The sequence below is a fragment of the Canis lupus genome, chromosome 16 (assembly GCF_011100685.1).
Source record: "Canis lupus familiaris isolate Mischka breed German Shepherd chromosome 16, alternate assembly UU_Cfam_GSD_1.0, whole genome shotgun sequence".
Taxonomy (NCBI): domain Eukaryota; kingdom Metazoa; phylum Chordata; class Mammalia; order Carnivora; family Canidae; genus Canis; species Canis lupus.
This window is the reverse complement of record NC_049237.1, coordinates 29,051,026-29,073,088: the sequence shown is the minus strand read 5'-3', so window position 1 is coordinate 29,073,088 and position 22,063 is coordinate 29,051,026. Positions and strand designations below refer to the sequence as shown.

At 38.0% G+C, this 22,063-nt stretch overlaps 1 protein-coding gene and 1 pseudogene across 6 annotated transcripts in view; both read left to right on the top strand.

The window, feature by feature from the left end:
- The window catches only part of KCNU1 (potassium calcium-activated channel subfamily U member 1), a 144,418-nt gene extending 141,042 nt beyond the window's left edge, over window positions 1–3,376 (top strand). For 3 of the 6 annotated variants that reach the window (XM_038560120.1, XM_038560119.1, XM_038560118.1), the window contains one exon: window positions 2,205–2,818. In XM_038560120.1, the coding sequence (XP_038416048.1) occupies window positions 2,205–2,610 (406 nt within the window). In that variant the 3' untranslated portion in view covers window positions 2,611–2,818. Of the gene's footprint in view, window positions 1–2,204; window positions 2,819–3,100 lie in introns of those variants that run through there. The other 3 variants (XM_038560121.1, XM_038560122.1, XR_005371468.1) reach the window with 3 other exon arrangements.
- A 15,710-nt stretch (window positions 3,377–19,086) lies between these two features.
- Window positions 19,087–21,770, top strand: LOC100685222 (annotated as a pseudogene).
- The last annotated feature ends 293 nt before the right edge of the window (window positions 21,771–22,063 follow it).

The window sequence follows — 22,063 nt, the reverse complement described above, 5'->3', positions numbered from 1 at the left end:
TATCCTGCTTCCCTGCGAAGACTTTTTATGCAAGTCCAGGCTCTGGGAGTTCTTTTTTTTTTTTTTAATTTATTTTTTATTGGTGTTCAATTTACTAACATACAGAATAACCCCCAGTGCCCTCACCCATTCACTCCCACCCCCCGCCCTCCTCCCCTTCTACCACCCCTAGTTCGTTTCCCAGAGTTAGCAGTCTTTACGTTCTGTCTCCGTTTCTGATATTTCCCACACATTTCTTCTCCCTTCCCTTATTTTCCTTTTCACTATTATTTATATTCCCCAAATGAATGAGAACATATAATGTTTGTCCTTCTCCGACTGACTTACTTCACTCAGCATAATACCCTCCAGTTCCATCCACGTTGAAGCAAATGGTGGGTATTTGTCATTTCTAATAGCTGAGTAATATTCCATTGTATACATAAACCACATCTTCTTTATCCATTCATCTTTCGATGGACACCGAGGCTCCTTCCACAGTTTGGCTATCGTGGCCATTGCTGCTATAAACATCGGGGTGCAGGTGTCCCGGCGTTTCATTACATTTGTATCTTTGGGGTAAATCCCCAACAGTGCAATTGCTGGGTCGTAGGGTAGGTCTATTTTTAACTGTTTGAGGAACCTCCACACAGTTTTCCAGAGTGGCTGCACCAGTTCACATTCCCACCAACAGTGTATGAGGGTTCCCTTTTCTCCGCATCCTCTCCAACATTTGTTGTTTCCTGCCTTGTTAATTTTCCCCATTCTCACTGGTGTGAGGTGGTATCTCATTGTGGTTTTGATTTGTATTTCCCTGATGGCAAGTGATGCAGAGCATTTTCTCATATGCATGTTGGCCATGTCTATGTCTTCCTCTGTGAGATTTCTGTTCATGTCTTTTGCCCATTTCATGATTGGATTGTTTGTTTCTTTGGTGTTGAGTTTAATAAGTTCTTTATAGATCTTGGAAACTAGCCCTTTATCTGATATGTCATTTGCAAATAAATTCTCCCATTCTGTAGGTTGTCTTTGAGTTTTGTTGACTGTATCCTTTGCTGTGCAAAAGCTTCTTATCTTGATGAAGTCCCAATAGTTCATTTTTGCTTTTGTTTCTTTTGCCTTCGTGGATGTATCTTGCAAGAAGTTACTATGGCCGAGTTCAAAAAGGGTGTTGCCTGTGTTCTTCTCTAGGATTTTGATGGAATCTTGTCTCACATTTAGATCTTTCATCCATTTTGAGTTTATCTTTGTGTATGGTGAAAGAGAGTGGTCTAGTTTCATTCTTCTGCATGTGGATGTCCAATTTTCCCAGCACCATTTATTGAAGAGACTGTCTTTCTTCCAATGGATAGTCTTTCCTCCTTTATCGAATATTAGTTGCCCATAAAGTTCAGGGTCCACTTCTGGATTCTCTACTCTGTTCCACTGATCTATGTGTCTGTTTTTGTGCCAGTACCACACTGTCTTGATGACTACAGCTTTGTAGTACAACCTGAAATCTGGCATTGTGATGCCCCCAGATATGGTTTTCTTTTTTAAAATTCCCCTGGCTATTCGGGGTCTTTTCTGATTCCATACAAATCTTAAAATAATTTGTTCTAACTCTCTGAAGAAAGTCCATGGTATTTTGATAGGCTCTGGGAGTTCTTTAAGACTCATTGACATTTGCTATTTGCTTACTAGTCAAAATTTCAAATAAAATTTTGGTTTAATATTTTTCCCCCACTGGCCACACTACATTTTTTGTGATAGTTGGTGGCATAAGTATTAGAGTAGGCCTAAGCTAGAATAAAAATAGCTGAATATATGTGACCTTCTGATTTTGATAAAGCTTGGCCAAGTGTTCAATATTGTGCTGACTAAATGCATTAGTGTAGTGGATATTAAAAAGACTGTTAGAGATCAATCAGTCAATACCTCCACCCTAACCCTCTCCCATTAAAATGATGACTAAAGGAAGGTCCAGGGAAGGGAGACGTCATGCCTAACTAGGGTCAGAAATGCTTGGGTTGGAGGCAGAAGCGAATGTTAGTCTTCTGATTCCTAGCCAAGGACTTCCGTTGCTAGAGATATTTACTCTTAATCAGAAACCAATGAAGCAAAGTACAACAAAAAAACATTTCGTCCTGTGGCCCAGCAGAAAGACTTCCTTGTTTGGGCCATTGTCTGTAGCCACACTGTCCTGCTTGCAAAAGCTTGGGAGTTATCTTTGGCTTTTCTTACAGGTTTGTGATTACCCGGCCAGCCAATGACTTTAAGCTACTGCCCTCGGATCTTGTGTTTTGTGCCATCCCTTTCAGCACTTCTTGTTACAAAATGGATACTTCGTCTAAAGGTTTGTATGAAATGACAAATACAGTGCCAACATCAGAGAAAGTTACAAAAATACATAATTCTCCTACAACTGACCCAGTCGAGCAGACTACAACACAACCTTTGACTACAACCATTCATTGTTTGCAGCCAGCAACTATCTCTGTTAGTGATTCTAAGCAAGCTGTATTGACTCAGAGGAGTAAAATATCATCCCAGACACACTTAGGTAAAACCGAAACTGTGAAAGAAAATGGGAGAGGAAAAAAGAAGGAAAGCCCAGAGGAGAATGCCCCTGCTTCTTCAAAACCAAACTAGACTCGTGGATGTTCTCCACAAGCCCCTCACTTGCTACTTGTAAAGCAAATCCAGAGATGGTGACTTTGAACAGGAAAATAAAAACAGAAGCATGCCACTTTTGTGCCCAATGCCTAGTGGTGGATCAGCAAGCCCATACTGGGGAGAGACCAAAGTCTGATCCAATCCCACTGGATCTGGAGTGATAAATAAAGAAATGGATGATGAATGTTCTGTAAGGAAAGTTCATTGCTCTGTGTCCCTTGAGCAGAAAACATGTTAGGCTGAGTTATGTAAAAGAGATTCTTCAGTACTTCTTGGGTTCATCCAGTCAGGGCATATAAGCCATCAAGATAAAATGAGAAGGACTTAGACACAGGAGACGAGACGTAAAGAGCCCTCAAATGAAGAATCCTACATTCTTTATCCTTAAGCAGGCAAATAGTAAGCTAGTATATTATCTCCTTCTCATTATTCTTCATGCTCTTTCTTTCTTCATCTTCTTCTATAGGAGGTAAGAAAGATCAGATGAGGAGATGTTGATTTGAATTGGAAACCAGTTTGTGTGTAAGTAAGACTTAGCTATATGGCTCGCACAAGAATGAATCATTACAGTATCCTGGGATGGGGTGCCTAGGTGAAGTCAGGTAGACAGAAATATATGACAGATTCCAAATTCTCTAATCTGAGGATAAAGACCTCATTGCATAAAAGGTCTAAAACTTTTCCCTATGTTCCAAAATAAACCATTTACTCCCAATGGGTTATCTTATAATGATGAGCTTTGTAAGCAACATCTTGTGTTTTAGATACAACACAGGTAAAGGGAAGAGGAAAGAAAATAATAAACCATATTTCTAATACATTATTTTAAATAATGCTTATGATATCCTTGACATTTTTAACAATATCTTTGCTGATTTAGTATTATTAGCTCTATTATACAAAGGAAGAAACTATGTCACAAATAAGGTTGCTAGATAAAAGAAAGGATACCCAGTTAAATTTGAATTTCAGATAACAAGTAAATTTTTAGTATGAGTGCACCCAAATTATTTTTTTAAAGATTTTATTTATTCATGAGAGACACAGAGAGATAGGCAGAGACGCAGGCAGAGGGAGAAGCGGGCTCCCTGCAGTAGCCCGATGTGGGACTCAATTCCAGGACCCCAGGATCATGCCCTGGGCTGAAGGCAAAGTCTCAACCGCTGAGCCACCCTGGTGTCCCTGCATCCAAATTATTATACTTTATTAGCAAGTGATCAAATCAACATTTAAACATGGTTGTGTTGACTCTAGCACTTACAAACATTCTGTATCTAAGCACACAAAAGAAAAACAAAACACTAATCCACAGGAAATAAAATTTTATATTAGTTAAACTTTGTTGGTAAAAACAATCCACTCAGCCTATATGGGAAAAAAAGGAGTAATTATAAGGAAAGCTGTCAGAGATCAAGGATTTTTTTTTTTCTTTTTAAAGCTTACCTGAGTCATCTTCATCCTTCACTTTCTACAGACTGACTTTTTTGTTTGTTTTTCATTACATATGCAACATTTATTTTCTTGCAGTTCCACATTTATAGGTAGTTATAGATGCATCAAAGATTTCACTAGCTTGTCTTTGAATCTCAAATCCTAATTTCTGAAAGAAAGTATGTAGTAGGTTCAGCTTTAGCCACTCCACTCCAGCTATCAATGGCTGAGGTGGAGAGTGCCCCCAGTGAAGGAAGGGAAACTGATTCATGGTCTGGGAAGACATTTTATCAAACATCTACTGCAAAGGCAGTATCATTCCACCAGGTCATTTTATATACATAGCAAATTTGGTAGAAACAAAATATTCCTGAGAAAGAAAAGTAAAGATTATTCCTATGCTTATTTAAAATCCACATCTCTGCTGTACACATATCAATCAAGCTGTTTAGCATCTCAAACTCAGTTCTCCAGAGTGAAAGCTTATCCCACAAATGATCTCATTTTCAACACAGCAGAGAAATCAGAATGAGTAATTTTTTATTTTTCAGTATTTTAGGGGATTGGGACCAGAAATATGGCTAAAGAAATATTGAGGTATATGCACTATAGCCAACTTTTGAGTATTTATATTGCCAGTCTTCATAAATAAAATTGTCAAAATACCCTTAGGCTCATGTGCAAAGTGATTCCATAACTCCGGAAGTAAATCCTTTGCTCATAAATGGCAACATTTTAATACAAATCATAACACTAAATCCTTTGGCAATATAGTAGATATTGTCATAATTCATAAAGGAATCCATAATGATTATTCAGTCCTTTATTTTACTGAAGTATGGTTGACACAGTGTATTACATTAATTGTAGGTGTACCTACCACACAGTAATCCAGCAACTCTATATGGTATGCTATGTTCACCCACAAATGCAGCTACTGTCTGTTCCCATACAGTGCTACCTGTATGCTGTATGCTTACCTCTTATCCTCATGACTTACTCGTTTCATAACTGGAAGCCTGTACCTCCCACTCCCTTCACTCCTTTTCCCCATCTCTCTACTTTCTCGCAAACACCAGTTTATTCTCTGTATTTATGGGTGTGTTTCTACTTTCTTCATTTGTTTTGTTTTTCAGATTCCAATATAAGTGAAATCCTATGGTATTTGTCTTTATCTGACTTATTTCACATAGCATGATATCCTCTAGGTCTGTCCATCTTCTCACAAATGGCAAGATCTCATATTTTTTTGTGACTGAGTATAATCCAGTGTGTGTGTGTGTGTGTGTGTGTGTGTGTGTGTGTGTACACATACACCACATCTTCTTTATTTATTCAACTATTGACGGACACCTACTTTTTAAAAATATTTTGGCTATTTAAATAAAGCTGCAATAAACATAGAGATACATGTATCTTTTTGAATTAGTGTCTTTGTTTTCTTTGGGTAGATATCCAGTAGGGAATTACTGGATTATGGGATTTAAAACAAATTTATTTATTTATTTATTTGACAGAAAGAGAAGGTGAGCACAAGCAGCGGGGAGGGGCAGAGGAGGAGGGAGAAGGAGGCTCCACAGTGAGCAGGGAGCCCCATGTGGGCTCAAGCCCAGGACCTTGGAATCATTACTTGAGCCAAAGGCAGATGCTTAACTGACTGAGCCACCCAGGCATCCCTGGATTATATACTATTTCTATCTTTAATTTTTTTAAATTTATTTATGATAGTCACACAGAGAGAGAGAGAGGCAGAGACACAGGCAGAGGGAGAAGCAGGATCCATGCGCCGGGAGCCCGACGTGGGATTCGATCCAGGGTCTCCAGGATCGCGCCCTGGGCCAAAGGCAGGTGCCAAACCGCTGCGCCACCCAGGGATCCCTATTTTTAATTTTTTTAGGAAACTCCACACTGTTATCCACTGTAGCTACACTGATTTACTAAATTTACTAAATCTTACCAAAAGCGCAAGAAGGCTCCTTTTTCGCCATATCTTCACTAACACTTGTTATTTCTTGTCTTTTTGATAATAAGAATTCTGACAGGTGTGAGGATATATCATTGTGGTTTTGATTTGCATTTCCCCGATGATTAGTGATGTTGAGCATATTTTCTTTTGTGTTGGCCATCTGTATGTCTTCTTTGGAAAAAAATGTCTATTCAGGTCCTCTGCCCATTTTTTAGTTGGATTATTTGGGATTTTTGATATCGAATTATATACTTTATGTAATTCGAATATTAATTCCTTATCAGATATGTCATTTGCAAAGATCTTCTATTCAGTAGATTGCCTTTTCATTTTGTTGATGATTTCCTTCACTGTGCCCAAGATTTTTATTTTGATCTAGTCCCAATAGTTTATTTTTGTTTTTGTTTCCCTTACCTGAAGAGACATATCTAGGAAGTTATTGCTATGACCAATGTCAGAGACATTACTACCTATGTTTTCTTCTAGGGGTTTTATGGTCCCAGACCTCACATTTAGGCCTTTAATTCATTTTGAGTTTATTTTTGTGTATGTCATAATAAGGTGTTTCAGTTTCATTGTTTTGCATGTAAGTGTCCAGTTTTACGAGCACCATTTATGGAAGAGACTCCACTGTATATTCTTGCCTCTTTTATCATAGATTGACCATTTAAGTGTAGGTTCATTTCTGGGCCCTTTTGTTCCTTTGATCTAACTTTATTTTTCTGCCAGTACCATGTTATTTTGATTATTATAGCTTTCAAATCTGGAATTGTGTACCTTGAAATCCTGGATTGTGATACCACCAGCTTTGTTCTTCTTTCTCAAGATTGCTTTGGCTATTCAGGGTCTATTGTGGTTCCAAACAAATGTGAGTGTTCTTTGTTCTAATTCTGAGAAAAATGCTATTGGTATTTTGATAGGGATTGCATTAAATTTGTAGATTGTTTTGGGTAGTATGGACATTTTAACAATATTAAATCTTTGAATCCATGAGCATGGAATATTTTTCCATTTGTTTGTATTATCTTCAATTTCCTTCATCAAGGTTTTATAGTTTTGGGGATATAGGTCTTTCACCTCTGTAATGATTGTTCAGTTCCTATTTATAGGAAAACTGATATGAAGACAAGAGAAAATATGCAAGGAACATAATAGTTTATAAACAATGTGTAGACCAGTGGTTTCTAAGAATTTTTTGAGGCTTTGACCCTTTTTCTTCTATATTTTTTTATTGGAGTTCGATTTGCCAACATATAGCATAACACCCGTGCTCATCCCATCAAGTGCCCCCCTCAGTGTCCATCACCCAGTCACCTCACCCCTCTCCCCACCTCCCTTTCCACTACCCCTTGTTCATTTCCCAGAGTTAGGAGTCTCTCAAGTTCCATCACCCTCTCTGATATTTCCCACTCATTTTCTCTCCTTTCCCCTTTATTCCCTTTCACTATTTTTTATATTCCCCAAATGAATGAGACCATATGATGATTGTCCTTCTCCGATTTACTTACTTCACTCAGCATAATACCCTCCAGTTCTATCCACATTGAAGCAAACGGTACGTATTCGTCATTTATAATGGCTGAGTAATATTACATTGTATACATAGAGCACATCTTCTTTATCCATTCGTCTTTCAATGGACACTGAGGCTCCTTCCACAGTTTGGTTATTGTGGACATTGCTGCTAGAAACATCAGGGTGCAGGTATCCCGGCGTTTCATTGCATCTACATCTTTGTGGTAAATCCCCAGCAGTGCAATTGCTGAGTCTTAGGGCAGATCTATTTTTAACTCTTTGAGGAACCTCCACATAGTTTTCCAGAGTGGCTGCACCAGTTCACATTCCCACCAACAGTGCAAGAGGGTCCCCTTTCTCCATATCCTCTCCAAGATTTGTTGTTTCCTGTCTTGTTAATTTTCCCCATTCTCACTGGTGTGAGGTGGTATCTCATTATAGTTTTTATTTGTATTTCCCTGATGGCAAGTGATGCAGAGCATTTTCTTATGTGTTTGTTGGCCATGTCTATGCCCTCAACTCTATGGTCAACTAATATTTGACAAAGTAGGAAAGACTATCCACTGGAAAAAGGACAGTCTCTTTAATAAATGGTGCTGGGAACATTGGACAGCCACATGCAGAAGAATGAAACTAGACCATTCTCTTACACCAGACACAAAGAGAAACTCAAAATGGATGAAAGATCTAAATGTGAGACAAGAATCCATCAAAATCCTAGAAAAGAACACAGGCAATGCCCTTCTTGAACTTGGCCACAGCAACTTCTTGCAAGACACATATGAAGGCAAGGGAAACAAAAGCAGAAATGAATTATTGGGACTTAATCAAGATAAAAAGCTTCTGCACAGCAAAAGAAACAGTCAACAAAACTAAAAGATAACCTACAGAATGGGAGAAGATATTTGCAAATGACATATCAGATAAAGGGCTAGTATCTAAGATCTATAAAGAACTTATTAAACTCAACAGCAAAGAAACAAGCAATCCAATAATGAAATGGGCAAAAGACATGAGGTTTTGACCCTTTTGAAAATTGGATAAAAGGTACAACCTTCCTCCCCAGAAAATTAATGTGTCTATATATTCCACAAAATTCATCATGTAAGTGGATGGAGGTCATGGATCACCTTGCAGTCTATCTCCTATCTTCCCAAATCCTTGATTTGGGCCTTCTATAATCATTGGAGTAGTCACCAGAAAGACATAGGGCGGGGGAATCAGAAGACATGAGTACTTGTTTAAGATGTCTCATTAAACACAGGATTTGGGGCAAGTTCTTAAAACTTTCTCAGCTCCTTTCCCAACTCATTTTACTATTCTATAAAAGCAAAAAGTTGAACTAAAAGATTTTGAACATTAATTATGTGCTCATTCATAATAGAAAAGAATTAAACATATTGATGTGGTAGAGAATGTGTTACTCAGGAACCACTGAAGGATTGGAAGGATCCTGTGAAACACTGTCTTAGGAAAGGGAAGTTGGCATGTTAAAGAAAAGAAAACAAGCCAGTATGGTTAGAGAATAGTGAATACACCACAGGAAGAGTTGCATGAGATAATATTAAAAGATAGGCAGGACCTGATTAAGAAAGAGTTTTAGACCATGAGAAAGAGATTATATTTTATTCTAAGTACAGTGAGAAGCTGTTTAACAATTTTAAATAGTGGAATGATGCTTTCTTATTTATATTTTGAAAGATCACTCTGACTCTTATGTTTTCAACAGTATGACTAATTGAATTCAAATAGATTTTCTTCCTGCTCCAAATACTCAGAAATGTTCAGTAAGTTATAACAACAGAATTTTTAAATATATAGCCGTTTTTGAAATAAGTGGAAACTTTCAGCCAGAAGCAAGAGGTCATAGAGAGAATGCCTGTGAGAGATATAAGACTCATATGTAGGACTGTTTAGTTAGTGGCTGGGATTGTAATGCCACCTGGAGCTAGGAAATACAGGTAAGAACTGAGATCCAAGGTAACCATCACCCGTGAAAGATCAGCTTATCTGTGTTAAGAGGCAATAAACAGGTTCTTCATTCTGGCCCAAAAAAGGCACAAGAAAGCTTATCTCTGCTTAGGGATATTGGTATGAAAAACACCTATCATGAGAAATTGAAGCCTCAAGTTCATATTATATGTAAGGGTAGTATCCAAATTTATACGCTGTGTGGCAGGAATTTAAAACTGGGAAAGTTAATGGGAAAAATAAAATCTGGTTCCAAACAAATAATATTATCGAGATAACTGTAGAAAGAAATTAATAATGCTTTGCAGGAAAGAATTTTACAACTCAGAACAAACAGGACTCCACTGGTATGGGTGAGGTGGTAATGAATTCAAATTTTTCTAAAAACTGACAATATGCCTGCAATAAAGAAATTAGAATTGAAATGAGGAAATTGTCTTCATAAATCAGTGTCAGCAAACAAATCAAACAAGAGGGTTAGCATGACCCCAGACTTTGGAGATTAGAACAATCTGAAAAAAGACCATAGAATTGATACATTTAAAATGATGAAGAAGGTTAAAAAGATATGATTATAAATCATAAGGAAAGAAAAGGAACTGTGAAAAAATGAGCAGCGAGAGTTAAAAAAAGAATTAGAACTTCTAGAAATAGCCGATTACATAAAATTCAATGTCGATGGAAGCAATGTCAGATACAGATAAATCCGAATAATTTACATAAAATGTAAAATAAAAAGATAAAAATGGAAAATATGAAAGAGAAGTGAGGAGACATGGAGGAGAGAATGAAGAAGTCTAATATAGAAATAACTCAATTTCTGGATAGAGAGATAACATGGATGATACCAAAAAAGAAAAAAAAAGAAAAAGAAAGAAAGAAGAAAGAGAAAGAAAGAAAGAAAGAAAGAAAGAAAGAAAGAAGAGAAAGAGAGAAAAAATCTTTTAGAATTGGTACAATATAGGAATACTGAGATATAAGAAGTCCAGTGAGTCATGAAAGAGAAAATTAAAATGATTCTACATATAGACATATCTATACTTGGACAGGAAAGCAAATTCCCTACAAAGCGATTACCCGTAAGAAATTAAGGAAAGAAAAGGTAATCGACCAATAACATCAAAATGCTGAGGGCTAAAATAACAAAAGTGGTAAAAAATGTACATGCTTATACTATCCAGATTACCATTCAAAGGGGGAGGGCAAACATAAAGGCAATTGTATATAAACAAAGATAGACAACATAACACCTAGAAATCTTTATTGAAAGAGCTAGTAAACTATATACTTCAGAAAGAAGAGAATAAACTCCAAATGATGGAGAAATATATAAGGACCAATGACAAGAAAATAAACAGAAACTTTTAAGGTAAATATAAATACATGTCAATTGTAGTACTACTAATAATAGTTTTAGAAGGGGTAAAACAAGTTGAAACTAAAATAACTAAATAGAAATAATAGGGGATATGAAAGAGGTGTGATTAAGCAAAATTATTGTAACATCTTATCATTGTTCAGGAGGAGGGCAAAGAAAATTATTAACTTTAGCATTTGTTCAATCTTTAGCATGTCAAAAATTTGGAGAATTAACTTTAAAGACAAAGGGAAGAATACATGACTTCCAAATCAACTGTGACTCAATTCATGAGAAACCAGCATTTTTTTTAGAAAAGCAAATTAAAAGAACAGCGTGTAGGAAAAAAAAAAGGAAAGGTTAGTAATAAATACAAATATCTGATAATAAATAAATGAAAATGGACTAATCTTGTTATGTAAAGGATAAAGCTTTTCAGATTAGATTTTTAAGTTACATGTTGTTTATAGTATAAAATGTAATGATTCAGAAAATATGAAACTGAAAAAAAATAAAGGGATATACTAGAAAAATATGGATCAAACAAGTACTATTAGTATCAGATAATGTATACCTTAAGTCAAAAATCATTACTGAAGAAAAAAATTTCATTTTGTAACCATAATACTAATCTTCAACTACCAAATAATATAACAATTCTGAAATTCATGCATAAAGATGACCTTAAAATATATAAAACTATATATAAAATAAAACTGACATATTATTTATATATTTTAAAATATATAAAACTAACATATTTATATATTTTAAAATATATAAAACTAAAACTAACAAAATTATACAGAAAATTGAGAAATCAATAATCATAGGGAAGAATTTTAACACACTTTTCTTAAATGATAGATCAAGCAGAAAAATGATTAGTACTTACATAGAATAATGTAAACTAGTTAACTAGTTTGATTGAATGGGAGGTAGATAGATGATAGATAGTTGATAGATAATCTAATGAGTAACAAATGGACATTCTTTTCCAACACACATATTATATGTTTTAATTTCCTATGGAGTCATCCACAAGGCTAGTCTCTCTGAACTAGTCAGTGATAATAACAACCACATTGCAATAAAATTCAAAATTCGTAACAAATACCCAGACCTCAACAAATAAAATTTACCAACATATTTGGAAATAAGACAACAACAAAAAATCTAAATCAACCATGGGTCAAATTTAAAATTTCATAATGGATATTACAAACTTTTGATATCTAAATGATCATTGAAAGACTATATTTTAGAATTTGTGATATGCTCCTCCAACAAATGGTGATAGGAAAACAGGATTACACATACAACTACAAAGAATGAAGTGGGACCATTACCTTTACCTTACACCATATATCAAAACTAACTCAGGGACACCTGAGTGGCTCAGCAGTTGACCGTCTGCCTTCAGCTCAGGGCATGATCCCAGAGTCTCACATCAGGCTCCCCGCATGGAACCTGCTTCTCCCTCTGCCTATGTCTCTCTCTCTGTGTGTCACTCATGAATAAATAAATAGAAACAAACAATCCAATCATGAAATGGGAAAAGGACATGAAGAGAAATCTCACAGAGGAAGACATAGACATGGCCAACATGCACATGAGAAAATGCTCCGCATCACTTGCCATCAGGGAAATACAAATCAAAACCACAATGAGATACCACCTCACACCAGTGAGAATGGGGAAAATTAACAAGGCAGGAAACAACAAATGTTGGAGAAGATGTGGAGAAAGGGTAACCCTCTTGCCCTGTTGGTGGGAATGTGAACTGGTGCAGCCACTCTGGAAAACTGTGTGGAGGTTCCTCAAAGAGTTAAAAATAGACCTGCCCTGACCTAGCAATTGCACTGCTGGGGATTTACCACAAAGATGTAGATGCAATGAAACACCGGGACACCTGCACCCCGATGTTTATAGCAGCAATGTCCACAATAGCCAAACTGTGGAAGGAGCCTCGGTGTCCATCGAAAGATGAATGGATGAAGAAGATGTGGTCTACGTATACAATGGAATATTCCTTAGCCATTAGAAACGACAAATACCCACCATTTGCTTCGACGTGGATGGAACTGGAGGGTATTACGCTGAGTGAAGTAAGTCAATCGAAGGACAAACATTATATGTTCTCATTCATTTGGGGAATATAAATAATAGTGAAAGGGAATATAAGGGAAGGGAAAAGAAGTGTGTGGGAAATATCAGAAAGGGAGACAGAACGTAAAGGCTGCTAACTCTGGGAAATGAACTAGGGGTGGTAGAAGGGGAGGAGGGCGGGGGGTGGGGGTGAATGGGTGACGGGCACTGAGGGGGGCACTTGACGGGATGAGCACTGAGTGTTATTCTGTATGTTGGCAAATTGAACACCAATAAAAAATAAATTTATTATTTAAAAAATAGATTAAAGGATAAATAGATTAAAAGGATAAATAGATAATTAAAAGGATAAATAGATTAAAGGATAAATCCTGAAACTATAAAATTTCTAGAATAAAAAATAAGAGAAAAGCTTCATGACATTGGATTTGGCAATGGTTTCATGGATATGACACCAAAAGCACAGACAACAAAAACAAAAATAGGGAAGGGGGGATCCCTGGGTGGTGCAGTGGTTTGGTGCCTGCCTTTGGCCCAGGGCACAATCCTGGAGACCCGGGATCGAATCCCACGTCGGGCTCCCGGTGCATGGAGCCTGCTTCTCCCTCTGCCTGTGTCTCTGCCTCTCTCTCTCTCTCCGTTTGACTATCATAAATAAATAAAAATTTAAAAAAAATAGAGAAGGGTACTACATCAAACCTAAAAACTTTTGCACAACAATGGAAAAAATCAACAGAATGAAAAGGCAACCTATGGAATGGGATATAATATTTGCAAACCATATGGCTTACCATAAGGGGTTAATATCCAAAATATTTAAAGAACTTCTGCAGCTCAGCAGCAAGAAGCCTAAACAATCCAATTTAACAATGAGCAAGGAAAAAACAAAAAAAAAAAAACCAAAAAAAACAATGAGCAAGGACCTCAATAGACACTTTTTTTTAATTATTATTTTTTATTTTTATTTTTTTTTAATTTTTTATTGGTGTTCAATTTACTAACATACAGAATAACCCCCAGTGCCCGTCACCCATTCACTCCCACCCCCCGCCCTCCTCCCCTTCTACCACCCCTAGTTCGTTTCCCAGAGTTAGCACTTTTCTAAAGAAGACATTACAGATAGCCAATAGGCACATGAAGAGATGCTCAGTATCACTAATCATCAGGGAAATGCAAATCAAAACCATAATGAGATACCAACTTACAATTACTAGGATGGCCACTATCCAAAAAGAAAAAAAATACACATTAGTGAGGATCTAGAGGAGTTGGAAATTTGCACATTGTTGTTAGGAATATCAAATGGTGCAGCTGCTATGGGAAAGTAAGTTCCTTAAAAAATCAAAAATAGAATTACCATAAGATCCAACAGTCCCATTTTTGAGTGTATGTCACCCCTCCAAATTGAAAACAGGAACTTGAAGAGATATTTGCACACCCATGTTCACTGCAGCATTACTCACAAGAGACAAGAGGTGGAAGCAAACCAAATGCCCACCAGTGAATGAATGGATAAAGAATATGTGGCATATACGTATAATGAAATATTATTTAGCCTTAAAAAAGAAGGAAATTCTGTCATATGTTACAATGTGGATGAATCTTGAGAACATTATGGTAAGTGAAACAGGCCAGTCACAAAAAGACCGATACTGAATATGCCATTTACATAGGTTATCTATAGTAGTCATATTCTTAGAAACAAAAAGGAGAATAATAATTGCCAGGAGCTGGAGGAGAGAAAAAAGGGAGTTGCTGATCAATGGACAAAGTTTCAGTTGTGTGAGATGAAAAAGTTCCAGAAATCTGTTGTACAACAATGTGCTTATAGTTAACACTATATGTACTCTATTGTACACTTAAAAATGGTTATGATGGTAAATTTTGTTTTTGACCACAATTTAAAAAAATGTGGTATACATCTAAATAAGAACAAAATGTGAATTTATAACCTTGTACGCATATGTGGAAACGGATAAGATTAATTAGAAATTCGTTAGGTAATTGCTCAACTTAGCAAATTAAAGAAATAATAGGAAACTCATAAAAATCTTAAAAGATTTCACATTATCTTTGGTATTTCCCAGTATACTTTCTGGAACAGGAAACCAGAACTCCAATCCAGAGTCTGCTTTCCTCAGTAGCTAAGTATTTGTTATTTTCAGAAATGACAAAAAAGCCCTCTGTCAAGTGGATAATTGAGGAGTAGGGCAGTTAGGTTAGGATGAAGAAGCTTGGGGGGAATAAGCAAAGACCTCTTTAAGATTTGCTGTTCAAAAAAAAAAAAAAAAGAAAGATATGCTGTTCAAAACATGGTCCCCAAAAGCAACATCTATGTTACCTGAGAGTGGGCTTCTTCCTAGACCTAGATGAGATTCTGCATTTTAACAAGGTCCATAAGTGATCTATGCATTAAACTTTGTTTTAATATATATGGATATGTGATATATTACAGATACATATTACATACGCATACACACACACGCATACTGTATAAATACACATAGATTGCATGTATTATATACGTATATGTAATATGTATGTAATATCTATTAAATATCCTCATATTTCCACACATACATACGCAGACATATGTAACTACATCCACATACACGGTGGCTTCTGGAAAATTAAAAGACTGGAGATTTGGTTTTAATGAAAACTGCCTCCTTCACCATTTAGCTATTTGGCATATTAACTTCTCTTTAAGACCCATGGTACATTCCAAACACCTCTAATGAACTATAAAATCCTCGAGCTGAGTACCTTCGAACTGTAAAGGAGTTAATAGAGGTTGGAGTTCAGTGAAGTTGGTGTATAGTTTCCTGGAGGGATAATAACCCGCAGCTCAAAGCCACGAGTTGGTTGTTTCTTCCAGGCCAGAAGACAAAAGAACCCAACCTCTGCAAGGAATCTGACTTCAGTTTTTCGATTGGCATGCTTTGGGAGTCCTGGAAATTGAGAAGGAGGAGGGGGACAGTGGGAGGCAGGAGGCTGCTGGGGATGGGAGGGAGAGGGAGAGAAGGCTGGAACACTAATGAGGCTTGAAAGAATACAGGATGAGTCCAGCCACTGCGTGCTGGGAAGCAAGGTACCTGAGCAGCTGATGCTAAGTTCAGACTAAACTAACTGCAAGTCCCCTGGGGACATCACAAGGTAAACCTGATCGTCTCTGTCATTTACAATCATTATCAGGCAGGCTGCTTCTGTAATTTTACTGGGGAGCCAATTAACAGATCCCTGAAGCTAGGGGGAAAATGTCTCAGCGCTCCTCTTGCTTTTCCAAAGGAAAAAAGGCAGCTTTTGTGCTGCTGTCTCTCGACTATTTCTGGTAAAGGCAGGAAAGCGGGGTAACTTCTGACGATGCAGTGGCTCCTCAGGTCAGGGGAATGGTTGAAGTCAGCCTCTCACTGCCTTAATTTACTTTTTTCGGTTGTAACCTAAATCAGGCTCCAGATGGCCTGGCGAGCCTTGTTTCTTTCTTGTTTGAGAGATGAAAATGCTGACCACCTTTCACTGTCTCTCGCCTTCAAGAAAATATCTTAGCAGCGTTTCATCTTGCAAGGAAGCAAGAAAAAGCTGGCTGATGGCACTGGGAAGAAGACAGTAAAGAAAGGCCACTCTTGTCTGAAATTTATTACTCAACCCCATCTTTCCCCTGAAACATCTTTTCTCTTACCCTCCTGTCACAGACAGACTCTTTTTCACTAGCCCTCTACATTCACTACTTTGTTTCCACATATCTTATTGACTACTTAAGCCACACCAACCTGGCTGTCATCTCCATTATTCTACTAAAAATACTCTTTCAAAATCACTAATTACACTTCAGTCACTCAATATAGAATTAGAACAGTTAATCGGCACAATCTTCTTGCCTTCCGTCCTGAAACATTGTCTTCCCTTGACTTCCATGATACAACAGTCTTCTTATTTTCCTTTTCCTTTTTTTGAATATGCATTCTCATGTCGCCTTCAGCTCTCCTTTTATACAACACAATTAGGTATTAGCATTATTCAAAGCTTGATTATGGATCTCCTTCTTTTTTGACTCTCGAGGATCACTGAGTAATCCAGATAATTAAAACTGGAAAGCGTATACCTGAAATTAAAAGAACAGGAGCTACTTACCTCAAGCCATTATTTCCATACAAGAATGTGGGCCTCATTTTTCCAAATATTTTTTTGAGAAATTGAGAATTTTAATTTTTACATAAAAATATTATGCTTTTGGGGTGCCTGGGTGGCTCAGTTGGCTAAGCATCTGCCTTTGGCTCCAGTCATGATCCTGGGGTCTGGGATTGAGCCCTGCATCAATTCAAATGTTCATGGGGGAGTCTGCTTCTCCCTCTGCCCCTTGCCCCACTCATGCTTTCTCTTTGGCTCACTCTCTCTCAAATAAATAAAATCTTTATTAAAAATGCTATAAGGGCAGCAAGGGTAGCTCAGCGGTATAGTGCCGCCTTCAGCCCAGGGCCTGATCTGGAGACCCGGGATTGAGTCCCACGTTGGGCTCCCTGCATGGAGCCTGCTTCTCCCTCTGCCTGTGTCTCTATCTCTCATGAATAAATAAATAAAATCTTTTTTAAAAATACCATATATTTTTTATAGTTATGATGATATAGTTATGGTAGTTGTAGCAGACCAACACTCTAAGGGAAAAAATTCAAAAGTGGATAAAGATGTTTTGAGGGGCATTGGGTGGCTCAGTGGTTGAGCTTCTGCCTTTGGCTCAAGCCATGATCCCAGAGTCCTGGGATCAAGGTCTGCATCGGGTTCCCTGCAGGGAGCCTGCTTCTCCCTCTGCGTATGTCTCTGCCTCTCTCTGTGTGTCTCTCATGAGTAAATAAATAAAATCTTTAAAAAAAAAAAGTTTTGAAATTATCTGTTTGAAATAATCATACAGCAACATAGTAAGAACTTGAAAGGCTAAGATCCAAGAGAAAAGAACATTGACGTAAGCTCAGCAGGCTCTGCTGTTTCTCCCCTAGTAATTGGCACCAACCAGAAGGTCAAGTTGAATTTTAAAGCTAAGAGCTCTGTTAGGGCTAGGAGAAGGAAAAAAATGGAATTGAGGGTTATCTAGGCTGCTAGGAATTGAGGGGTTTAGGTTTGGGAGAAAAGAGAATGGGAAAACTGTGAGCATGACTTTCTGTGCTTCTTTTTTCCCTGAGGATATTATTTATTCCTAACATTTTCAGTGTAAGAGGCTGAGAAGCCAGGAAGAAAGGGTTTACTAAGAAGCTGGAAAGTTAAGCAGAGCCTTTGCCAGTCTCCAAGCACTGGGGAAGGGAAAATTGGCCAAAGCCTAGCAAGGGAATGGGTCAGGTAAACAACCTTTGCTTTCAGTTAATATTCATGAAAGGTCCTACTTTAGGATTACTTCAAACTAGAAATAGAATAGTTCTCACAAAGCCTGAAATCAGCTTGCATGCTTCCCATTCTCTGATTGTATCAAGGTGATCAATTCCCTACTGTAACTACCTATAAGTAAAAAATAAATAAGCACTCTCTTCTGGAAGTTAGCACTATTCAGAGTTTTTACACAGTATACAGCACTGTATAAAAATTATTGGAGTCAGTTTTATCTTCGCCTTAATTTATGTTTTTCTGTAGCAACCTAAATTAGCTTCCAGATGGGCCCCTAAACCTTACTTCCTTCTAGTTGCTGAGATATGGCAACATTGATAGTCTCTTTTATTCCTTTTTTTCCTTCAAGGAATAAATAAGTAAATAATTACCATGAATGACAATAGAGTGACTCAAATGACTAAAAGCCAAGAGAAAAGAAATGGATAATGGAGACAACCTACAAATGATCTATATCATACAAAAGACAGACTCTAAAGTAACTGTGATTAACATGTTCGAGAAACTGGGTGGCACTTCCTGCAGGGCGCCCAGTAGCAGTGAAGAAGGGTAACTCTAGTGTTACAGGTGCAGGGATTTTACCCAATGTTTAGGCACCAAGAAAACAGATTGCAAGGGTATTCCAAAGGGAAGTGGGTCTGCTTCAGTGCCGAGGCCAGTTGGACAAAGAAGAGCATCAGGCTGGAAAAAGCACTCCACAGAGGCCAGATGGATGGCCACTATCCATTTGTGATTGGACAGGTTAGCCACATGGGCCTGAGCCAGCTCCACACATTACTGAATGGCATCAGACACATCTAGAAGTCCCTTGCCGATGTCAGCAAAGACTGGAAACAGAGCATCAGTGCCATCGAGAGAGTCAAGGATATGAAGTATGCTGTGATGTGGCATAGCCAGTTCACTGCAGCTTCAGAGACCCTCAAGGACAATTCAGGACCCCAGATTATGAGGGGGACCCAGGACTTTATTAAACAAGGGGCATTCCTGTAGGTTGACTGGAAGCCGATGGAGCTGGAGTGCTCATTCCCAAGATGGGCTGATCTATAAGCAGTCCTATGTAGACAGAGGGAACGTGAACAACATGATCCTCATCCATGGCTACTTTGGGAGCATGCAGGGGTTCTCAGATGAGCTAGCCAAGCAGATGTGGATAGTGCTGCAGAGTTTGCTGGTCATCTCCTGTGACCCCACTTACTGGTCTCAGTTGTCAGAATCATCAAAAAGGAAGACAAATTGGCCAATGTGTTTCTGGCAGAAGAAGAGGAAGAAGAAGAAGAAGAAGAAGAAGAAGAAGAAGAAGAAGAAGAAGAAGAAGAAGAAGAAGAAGAAGAAGAAAGAAGAAGAAGAAGAAGAAGAAGAAGAAGAAGGAGGATAGGAGGATGAGGAGAAGAATAAGAGAGAATACAGAAGAAGAAGAAGAAGAAGAAGAAGAAGAAGAAGAAGAAGAAGAAGAAGAAGAAGAAGAAGTAGCAGTAGTAAACTAGCTTGTTTTCTTCCAAGAGGCCCAAGAATTGCAAGGAGAAAATGTTTGCCGTCTTAGACAGAGCCATGAGTACTAGAACTGAGGCCACACAAGCAGACCCCAAGGAGTCCAACAAGATATGATTTATCTGCCACCTGGAAATCATAAGTAAGTATGTCCTGGATGACCTGTCATTGCCAAAAACCTGATGGTTAAGTGTTTTCCTCCCTATTATGAGATTTTCAGAAACCTCCTGAACATGTACCACCAGGCTCTGAGAACATGGATGCAGGACCTTGAGTTAGAAGACCTAGAAGCAAATGAAATTATGCGCCTGTGGACATGGGTGTCAAACACCTACACAAGCACAGAGATGACAGAGGATGTGGAGCTGGCCCAGAAGTGGATATCAACCTTTACTTTCTCTAAAGTAGTCCCTGATCTGCTCCACAGGTACATTTCAACTCTCACTTCAGACATTATCATCTGGCTGCAGAAAGCACTAGAAACAGACAAGAAAGACTGGATAAAAGATGCTGAGCCTAAAGCTGAACAAAGTGGGTATCAAGTAACACTCTTTTCTAGACGTTAAACAAATTCTTGAAGTTGCTCCTCAGATAAGCAAAAACAAAGGTTTGTGACACAAACTAGTCTCTGTCTTTAGCAAATGAATTCTTATTAAGTAGATGCAAAGATGAAGTTCAGTTGTATAAAGAACAGCTGAGAAGTCAATGATACCTACACTATATTCAATATATGACAGCTATCAACAACTGTCAAAGCTTTGAAGAATTTATCGTTGGTTTAAAAAGGAAATTTTTTTTTTTGAATGAAATGGAAGAGGGCATATCCCTGAGCCAACCAAAAACGGATGGGATTTCAGACACTATTGCAAAAGAGGGCTGTCGCAGCCTGCTGGGGAAGGTTTTCCTGGATCTGGAGCAACATCTCAATGAGCTGATGACAAAGAAGTGGCTGTTAGGCTCAAACACTGTAAACATCATCTGTCTCACTGTGGAAGAATATTTTAATGATTTTGCCAAAATCCAAAAGCCATATAAAAAAAGGAGGATGGCAAGTGGAGTACCTATGGGCCAGCATGCAGAAGCATATCTCATTCTGGAGCACCAAGGAACATAGGGATGGTGCTGAAAGGGTGGTCAGGGAAGCTGAGCAACTCCACTTCTCATTCCAGAAGCTGGCTTCTGGATTTGGTGAAGATATAGGTGGACATGGTAATGCTATCATTGCCACTACAGAAGTTATTAAGCTCACAGACCCTCCTCTGCTCTATCTGGACATCTCAACTCTGATCAGTCAACACCAAGACTTCAGGGATGACCACATTGGCATGCTCCTGGCTGGGACACTGGCCTAGAAGAATACAAAGCAGACCATCATCAAGACTCTAGAACAGGCCCCAATGTAGTGAATCTGAAATACATGCCCATCTTCAAGGAAATCATAGTTCTTAGTATGAACGTGGCAAAGCTTTTCAAGTAACCTGTCAGTTTTCAACTTTATGTACATTATTTGCACTCATCATCCCCAGTCTCAGGAATATATTAAAGCAAAAGTGACTCTCAAAGAGTCACAGTAGATGTTTCAGTACCTCATGTCTATCTCTTGAAGGGCTAAGCATGTTTGTGAGGTGTCCAGGCTCACACCTTCTTGAAGAACAAGAACCCTGCTGGCTGTGATTCTTCACAGACTCTCTGGTTTTTGTTGTAAACACCTTTCTGAGGCAGGATTCTCACGTAAAATTCCTCATGGTAGATTGTTTATCACAGGAGTGAGAAGGTGTGTGGAGGGGGAAGAGCCCATCTTCATTCACCTCTTGGTCTTTGGTCATTTCCACAGTAAGATTTCTAAAACTCTTACTAAACAAGGCTGCTTAATTAACAAGGCTGAAGTCCTGCAGAGAAATAAAAATGAAAAGAAAAAGAAAAATTGACAAAATGGAGAAAGTTATCAGAAAATGACGAACCATTAAAAAATGTTTAAAGAATAATAGCTTTCAGCTTTTCCAGCTTTATTGGGATATATTTGATATATAGCATTGTGTAACTTTAAAGTGTATATACATTTACTTATGTATTACAAAATGATTACCATAATGGGACGCCTGGGTGGCTCAGTGGTTGAGCGTCTGCCTTAGGCTCAGAGCATGATCCCAGTCAAGGGATCAAGTCCTGCATGGAGCTCCCTGCAGGGAGCCTGCTTCTCCCTCTGTCTATATATCTCTGCC